Genomic DNA, 9,780 nt, shown 5'->3' on the forward strand with positions numbered 1-9,780 from the left:
TATGTAAAGATGAAGAAGAACATGATTAGTTTTAATTATATATATATACTACACAACAGCACAAGCACTTACTTACTGTACTACTGACCTCGATCGATCGAACACTTATATATATGTATACAAGTGTGTTCAGCAGTAGCAGTAGTAGTTCGCAGCTAGCTAATAAAGCCTTATTTTTGCTCCATTAAAACTCATCATCATCATCGTCGTCGTTTTAAATTAAGATCAACATCGAATACGTACATCCCTGCAGCTGGCTACCTCAGCTTAGTTTCATCATTATCATCATCATCTTCTTCTTCTTCATAGAATACTCATATATTTATATATATATATATAAACAACCGACTGCTAAAATGGAGGTCTTGGTGGAGTAGTAGTAGTAGTTGTTGTTGTATTACCTGGTCCCCAACCCAGCAAATCTCCCGAAAATGGAAAATTCCCAGCTCCTGATGATCCTGGTGGTGCTGACCCCATTCCAAAAAACGCAACGCCGCCGCCCTCACCCACCGTCGCCTGTCCGGGTTGGTGACTACCCCCAGTAACACCCGAAGACTGCGACGGCGTCGATTGCTGCACTTGCTGTACACCCGCCGACCCTGCCGGAGGAGCTTCACTCTCCTCCTCCTCAAGCGGCAGCCTTTCGAAAACCGCGTTGGCAAACGACGCCGCCATCAGAACAACAGGTCCGGAAGCCACTAGCGGCCCCACCACAGCTCCACCCACTACCTGCCCCTGTCCCCCAGACAAGAATATCGACAATCCACCGGCGCCAGGCGGTGCTGGTGGCGGAAGCACCGTCCCGGTTAGCGAGAGTATCTCGAAACGGCCATGTAGTGTGACGACACTTCCAGCGGGCGAAGCCGGCTGACGCAGCGTGACATTGCCGACGGTTCCGTTGCCTCCGAGCACACAGACTCCTCTACCCCTACGGCGGGCGTAGGTAGAGACGCTGTCGACGACATCAGAACCAGCCGAGACTTCGAGAACGTGAGATCGGAGGGCGTTGGGGGTGTCTCTGGTTACGACGATTGGGGGTTTGGGCTTGTTTTTCGAGCCGGGTGGACGGCCGCGCGGGCGGCGGCTTGAAGTAGAGGCGGAAGCGGTGCCTGTTGGGTCAGTGTCGGGAGAATCTTCCTTCGAGTCTGGAGAATGATCATCAATGTTATGCTGGTGCTGATGCTGCTGCTGCTGGTGATGATGATGATGGTGATGATTATTCGATAAGGGTGTTTGTTGGAGGTGCAGCTCAGGTGTACTGAAGAGCTGATGAAGATAGCGATGAGAAGCAGGCGGCGGCGGCGGTGGTGGCTGTTGCTCATTGTTGTTGTAACCGTCCATGGTGGCCACATCTACTCTTTCCCACCACTTACTGATATTGTTATTTGCCAGTTTCTGTACCCAAATTATTAAAAATATATATATCTATATAAATAGTCAACAAAGACAAATCTATAAATATAAATATAAATCTACACAACTTAATTTCCAACTTCTTCAAGATCCAATCCTATCATGTTCTACAAGCAATAGATATAGAGAGATCGATCAGCTCAGCTCAACTCAACTCAACTCAACTCAACTCAAACCCCTATAACTTTCAAGACTACTTGAAAAATTCAAAACCCCTGTAATTTTGGTTGGTGGGTATTCGGGATATGACTTAGAAAATTTTCAAACCGAAAAGATATATATATTTATATGTGATGATCGAGGGTAGAATATTTAGACCAAGTGATGTATCTTATTTTCCATAAAAAGAAAATGGAGAGGGATGGCATATATACAAGTACATATATTGGCGTGAAAGAGTGGGAGAGTGGAGGCTGCAGCCTTAATAGAAGTAGTAGCAGTACAAGTACTTGTTGTATTGTAGTTGGTTTGGTTTGGTTTGGTGTTCTATAGGTCTACACTAGTAGCTGCTGAGATGGTGAGTTAATTTGAATAGAATCTCCTTTATTGAGGAAAGCACCACAGTAGTCTAAGTCTTGTGTACTATAGCATATATGTTCAAGTTCAACAAAAGGCTGCTACAGTTTACTGTATTCGCATTCACATTCACATTCACATATATGACCAAATCAAATCAAATCAAACCAAACCAAACAAGACCAAATTAGGAAAAAGGAAAGTAAACACACACCCGCTTATATAAATATAGCAATTACCGTCAAAGTAGTATTTCCTCCGACCCATTTATAGATATTGTGCAGTAGTTTCCGGAGTGATATAATTGACCAGATCTTCAACCAATATATATATATATATATATGTATATGGCTCAACTCAGACAAAGTGCTACTATTAAGCTTGTGAGAATTTTATATGTATGCTTGAGAGAGAGAGAGAGAGAGAGAGAGAGAGACGTTTTTGTTTTGTTTTGTTTTGTTTTGATTTGATTTGATTTTTTTTGACAAAGTTGAGAAGAAGAAAGGCAAAAGCCAATCCAATTTGGCCTTAGCCGTTATTACGTCTACTTACCATACCAATACATCAATTTCTTTTTCTTATTACGCGATCTCTTATGGCGCGTGTTGTTATATTATTAATTATTAATTATTAATTAGAGCATGCCATTTTTGGAAGTGAAAATATTACATAAAGAAATTATATTTTTAAGAAAGAAACATAAATAACGGATAATGATATGATATGATATGTTTTGGGGATTATAACTATACTATACTATACTATATTTTAGTACTCTATTATTGTTTGTTTCCAAGCTAATTTAGTACTTTATTGTTTAATTAATACTATTTTAATCATTATAAATTAACTCAAAATTGTGCATTTTCACTTATTTTTGTTAATATTTTTTATTCTTAAAAAATTATGAATATGTTATCATATAAATTATTTTTAGATTTAAAACGTGTTTATAAAAAAATATTTACCAAATTAGTGAAAAGTTACAACCCTATTTATAATATATATATATATAAGATATTAAAATTGTATTAATTAAACATGTCACTTTATGTAAAAATTAGTACAAGAAATTGTCATTTCTTTACTAATTTTTTTTCTACTTTTTTAGTATAATATACTTTTTAAAAAAAAAAATTAAATTATGTGTATAAGTTTATATTTGCTCCTCTTAACTTTTTTTTTCATTATCGATTGAGTGATAATTACTCTCCAACAACCAATTAGGTTTTATGATTGTGAAATTATAATAGTAAATACTTATAGAAAATGTATGTAAAGAGATAAGTATAATTAATTAAGTGGTAAAAAGTAAGATGCTTTAACCATTAATATGTTGAATTTAATTGGACAACAAATAATATATATATATATTTATATAATTTCATGACTACTTTACTTTGAGATGAGCGCGTGGCATCACTTATTCCAACTTTAATTTAATTAATTAATATTATGAATTAGAACGGCTCTCCTTAATGGTTAATGGAGTACTTTTATAAAGAAATTTATAGACAAAAAACACTATACATAAAAAAGATGCAAATAATACATATTAGGTAATAAGGCATATGTTCTTTTCATTTAACTATGGTTGGTTACTTACTTGAATTGGATTATAAATACTTTAATTTATATAATAATAATAATAATAAGGTAATTAATTATTTATTTCTTTATTTATAGCAAAGATACATAGTCATTGGACTATGCTTCTTATGCCTTTCACTAAAGAATTTGACATCATTATTGCCTTTGGATATGCTGTCACCTAGTGAGTGTACAAGATTAACACATTAAAAATTACAACAAAACCAATTAAACACTCTTTATTATATACTTAATTAGTAACATTATATATATATAAAGTATATAAGATACTTCCAAAAAAAAACATGTAGAGAAAACGAATTAACTGCCAGGGATTGATCAAACAACAAAAAACACACAAATGCATGCCATAAAGAACAGCCTTATATATTTTAAATCATTTCTAACATAAATATATATATATATAATTCAATTAAAATAATAATAATAATAATAACTTGTAGTTAATATTCGGTTGACAAATCGAAATATCTTTTTTATAATTAAAAATATTATTAATGAATGTTTATGAATACTCTCTCTCTGCGGGTGGGTAACACAAGTTTGACATTAATTATATATATATAAGAGTAATATATCTATTCTATATAAAAAGTTAATAGATAACCCAAATTTTATATTTTAATAATTTATTTTGTTAACTGAATATATTTTTTAAACTAATTAAAAATAAATATTTATTAATTATATTAATATAAATTTAAATATTATAAAATATTATTATTATAATAATATTTAATATAATACTACATATATAATATTGATATAAATTTAAATTCAGATATTTTAAAATATCATTATTATAATAATATATAATAAAAAATTAAATATTTAATAATTATATTAATATAAATGTTATAAAATATTAATATAAATTTAAATGTTATAAAATATTATTATGATAATAATATATAATCATAATTTTTTATTAATTATATTAATATGAATTCAAATATTATAAAATATTATTTAATAATATTTAATACAAAACTATATATTTAATACTTATATTAATATAAATTTAAATATTAAAAAATATTTTTATAATAATAATATATAATACATAATTATATAATATATATTTAAAAAAATCATAAACAATACTTTGGTTTAATTTTTCATTTAATATATTTATGTTATTTTTGTATATATAATATTATTTATTTATTTAAAATTTATATGATAATAGTATCTAGTATCTAGTATATATATATTTAAATTTTAATTTACTTACATTTTTAATTATTAATAACCATATTATGAATCTAATATTACTAATTGAAGTTTTGGAATGTGACTTTTTTTTTCGGTCAATTATATTTTTCTAAAGTGGACCCACTATTTCAAGAGATAATATCATGTTACATATGAAATATTTGAATGCATATTTTAAAGACACATGCAGTACTCTATAATATAATATATCCATATTTATATAGTAATTGGTAATAATATTAATATATATATAATTAATATGAGTATTAATGTAGAATAGACGACTTGGTAGTGAGAGGTAACGTACCCCGAGGAGGTCAAGCACATTGGGATGGACTTCTTCCCAACTAACCTAACACTTTCATTTATGATATATTTCCAACAAGCTCATGTCCCATTCAATTATATATTCAACTCTTTCACTCTTTCTATATATATATATATATATATATATATTTAGTATTTTTGTGACAAATAAATTAAGAATGTTACAGATCTATTTGTGAAATTTTGTAACATATATTTGGGTGTATAAAATCTAGTTACAATTTTGTAATTCCAAAAAAATCACCATATTTAAGTGTTGCAAATTGGAGTTACACACTAATTTGAATTTGATTTTTATAAGGCTATAACATTTATAGTCACTAAGGTGTGATTTTGACTATCATAAAGAGTATGGAAGTTACAAAAACAACTCAAATTTTGAGTTGGTTTTCAAACAACTCATATAAATCTCAAATCTTTCATTTAACACCATGAATATCTAATTGATGTTGTGTAACAACCAAAGAGTTTGTGGAGTTTGAAAATCAAAAGGTGATCCAAAAACTCTATAAATAGAAGCCTTGTGTTCATTTGTAAGAAACACAATTTCTATCTACTAGAGCACTTGGCTAGTGCAACACCTTACTACCTTAGAGTCATTACCATGTGATTTATAAATGTGTCATTAGCTCGTTAATCAAGGTTTTAGGTTAAAAAGTGTGGTTAAATTGAAATAAAAACTCATTTGACAACATTAACTATAAAAGATTTGGACATTATTAAATTCATAAAAGTTATACATTTGGGATCCCCAAAACATTATTTGAAAATGTTTTACAACTCAAAATATGAATACAGTCGACCAAATCGACAAAGCAAATCATTACAACATATTTCTCAAAATAACCCTGGCCGTGGCAGCCAGGTAGGCCGAACATGTACACGCCGCTCCATGCTCTCCAACTCATGGTTGGTCGACATTTGCCTTGCCCTTACCTGTACCATAGAGCACCCGTGAGCCGAAGTCCAGCAAGAAAACTCAACGCATAATATATCATAATTAAATCGCAGAATTAAACAGTTCAGCGATAACAGAATAAACATATAGCGGCCTATGCCGACCTAGGTGCTTTACCAGGCACTGGGTTCGCGGTCTTCACCGAGCGAGTGGATACTGCACCCTAGAAGGTCTCGCCCTAGCATCCTGCACTCAGCGTGCTTAACGCCGATCCCAGACCTTGCCGTACCCGGCCTTCGCCGTTCCTGACCTTCTATGTTCGTTCATAAGCATGCAAAACACACATAGTATTCACAGATATTCACACATATATTAAACACAAACAATAGGGCCATGCCCTGCTCTACGGGCATAAACAGATTTCTTACTTGTGTCCCGAGCTGACAAGTTAATGCGATCCCGAGCACGATCCCCTAACAAGAGCTTTGACGTAAAAACCTAGTCACAACGCCATAATAAATAAATATCCATCAATCTCTAATCAATTTAGTACATCGGGTTAAAATACTAGCATTCAGGACCTCGAATCCTACTAAACCGGGTAGTAGGATTTTTCCCGAGCCTTAACATTTGGGTTCCCAAGCCCAAAACCCTCAAATAGCCAAAAAAATCTCATTTGAGTTGCGGCCCACCCCTTAAGGGCCACGACGCGCTCAAGTCAGAGAGCATAGCTCTCACATTTGGGGAACACCGGCTACGACACACCTCAGCCTACGCCAAGTGCCTGGGCAAAAATCTGAGGCTCCCAAGCCTCGAAGTTCAAGCGGGCCACGACCCCTGAAGAATAGGGTTGCGACACGAACCCTAAAACCTAGAAATCTCATGCATTTTTCTGCGTTTTTCCCCGAGCCTAAACCACCAAATCTCACCCAATTCAACCCCTATTCTCATAATTAAACCCATAATTCATGTCTAGGTAACTTAGTCAGTATAAGCATCTCAAAACTCATCTCATAACCTCACTCAAACCTCAAAATACAACTAAACTTGAACTTAAGCAAACTTACCAAAAATCATAGCAGAAACTTAGAAAATTCAATACCAAAATCCTTACCTCTGTGATAATTTTGGCCTGAGCTAATTCCCAAACACCTCAAGCCTCCAATCCTTCAATTCCTTAGCCTAAAGTCCTCAAAAAGTCATCAAGCTTCCAAGCACCAAAGAGAGGGAAAGAGCCGAGAGAGAGAAGTCTGAGAGAAAGAGAGAGAGAGAGAGAGAGTTCTTTCTAATTCTGGTGGGTTCTAGTGTCTAAGGCCATCCAAGTCTATCCCCTAGCTGAATAGTCGAAAATGCCCCCAAGTCTATCATCAATCCTTTAGTACCACCAAAGACAATTCTGTCATTTGTCACATCCCGCTAATTCCTCAAGTGTCCTTATAAATCCCCATTTAGTCCCTGACATACTTAAACAAACATTAAATCACTACCTGTTATCTGATAATCCCGAACACATATTATATCCCCAAAATACCCCTAGGCTCCCCCTGAGTCGGGTACTCGACCCCATTGTGACTATTTAACTATTCCGCTCCCTAGGACCATCTCAGATCACACATCGCAAATAAATCACCACAATCTTGTGGTATCAAACACATATATATTGGGCCTACACGCAAATAAATACATATATATATTGCATTTATGCCCTAAACACGCTAAAATTACAAATATGCCATTATTAACCAAATTGGGCGCACATGCATATTTAATTCACCAAAACATGCATTTCTAATCACATAATCATCTAATTCACATATTAACATAATTAAATCAATTATTGCCCTCCCAGCATACTAATCAAGGCACTAAGCCTTATTAACAAATTTGGGACGCTACAACTATAAATTCACCAAAAGGATTGATATATAATTCTAGAGAGCTATGCCCATTTGAGAGTTTCCATAGTGCTTAGAGAATAGGAGGAAATAAACTTTTGGACAATGGTCTTGAACTTTGTTCAAGTTGGTGATCTCAACTACTCTACACTTAAGGTTGTGTGAGTGTAAGAGTATTCATCTTTCTTTTTTGTTCTTATTTCATTTTGTAGTCTTTATTTATTTGTATTATTTTGTTCTTGAGCTGTACATTTCTTTCTATACATCATCTTATAATTCTATTTACTTGTATTGTTTTACAATCACTACTATAAATGTAGGCTTCCTCTGCACTTTTTTTTTCAACTTTAAATAAAAAGCACAGAGAAAAGGTCCTTATGAGTTTGAAATACCATTTTATTGCGGTTTTTTAAAAAAATGCAGTCTAAAGTTCAAAGATTGGGGAAGCAGAGACTTTTCTTCGCGGTTATATAAAAAAAACTACAGAAAAAAGTTGACAACTTTTCTTTGCGATTATATAAAGTTCAAAGATTGGGGAAGCATAGAATTTTTTGCGATTTTTTCTATATAACCGACTACTTTTCTCTGCGGTTTTTTTATATAACTGTGGAGAAAAGTCTCCGTTTCCCCAATCTTTGAACTTTAGACTGCGTTTTTTTTAAAACCGCAATAAAATGGTATTTCAAACTCATAGGCACCTTTTCTCTGCGCTTTTTATTTAAAGTTGAAAAACAAGCGCAAAGAAAGCCTGTATTTGTAGTAGTGTAGAAGTAGCTAGCTTAAGCATTTTGGCCTCTTTTCCTTGTCCATTACGAAAACGCATCATCATGATCCTCCAAAAACTGTCCCAAAAAAATCTATTTTCTTCTTTTTAATTATTTTTCTATTAGGGTTAATATTTGTATAAGGGATTAATATTATACATGTATATAGAAATAAACGCTATTTTTGTATCGCTTACTACTGTAGTTTTTTCGTTCCCAATATATATAGTCGTTACCCCAAGACAAAGTCTACTTTTCTCTGCGATTTTTTCTATATAAACGAAGAGAAAAGTAGTCAACTTTTCTCTACAATTTTTTTTATATAACCGCGGAGAAAAGTACCACTAACCACTACTACAAAAAATGGTTTTTATGACACTTTTTTAAGACACTCACATATATGCGAGTCCTAAAAAACAACTTCTGGACTTTTTAGGACTCGCGTTGCGAGTCCTAAAATCTCTGCGAGTCCTAAAAAAGTTTGATTTTGGGTTTTAAAAAAACACCTCCTGGACTTTTTAGGACTCACGTTGCAAGTCCTTAAAGAACGCGAGTCCTAAAAAAGTTTGATTTTGGGTTTTAAAAAAACACCTCCTGGACTTTTTAGGACTCGCATTGCGAGTCCTTAAAGAATCTTTTTAGGACTCACGTTGCGAGTCCTAAAAACTTATGTCTCCTAAAAATTTGAATTTTAAAAAATCACAAATTCCCTCTAATCTCCTGGACTTTTTAAGACTCGCGTTGAGAGTCTTTAAAGAATTTCTTTTAGGACTCGCAACGCGAGTCCTAAAAAAAAATTAAAGTTTTATAAATAACTAAATTAAAAAAAAACCCCACACTTATCAGCCCCCTCTTCTTTCTCTCTCGTCTCTCTCCTTCCCTCTCTCCGCCTGAAAGTTTGCCGAGCTCGACCGCCGCCTTCCCCGCGGCCACCTGCAACACGCGCCGGCCAGGGAGCTTCGGAGGCCACCGAAGCTTCGACCCTCGCGAGCTCGAACCCTCACGTGCCTCCTAAGATGGACAACAGAGAAGATCTCGGTTTTGGGTTTTCCCAAAGTTTCCGACGAGATTCCGACCACTTTGGGTTGTTGTGAGTCGAGCCACCACCACCATCGTACTCAACAATTTCATGCGAGCAAAA

General features: G+C 33.8%; 1 protein-coding gene across 1 annotated transcript; it reads right to left on the reverse strand.

Annotated features, from left to right (window-relative positions):
- LOC133803666 (AT-hook motif nuclear-localized protein 27-like) lies at positions 1–2,312 on the reverse strand. Its single transcript, XM_062241775.1, has 2 exons — positions 2,169–2,312; positions 1–1,395 (listed from the first exon to the last, which is right to left on the reverse strand). Exon 2 carries the CDS (start codon positions 1,339–1,341, stop codon positions 352–354), a length of 990 nt encoding a protein of 329 aa, XP_062097759.1. The 5' UTR covers positions 1,342–1,395; positions 2,169–2,312; the 3' UTR covers positions 1–351.
- Positions 2,313–9,780: the final 7,468 nt, after the last annotated feature.

This window comes from Humulus lupulus, chromosome X, assembly GCF_963169125.1.
Source record: "Humulus lupulus chromosome X, drHumLupu1.1, whole genome shotgun sequence".
In the NCBI taxonomy this organism is placed as follows: domain Eukaryota; kingdom Viridiplantae; phylum Streptophyta; class Magnoliopsida; order Rosales; family Cannabaceae; genus Humulus; species Humulus lupulus.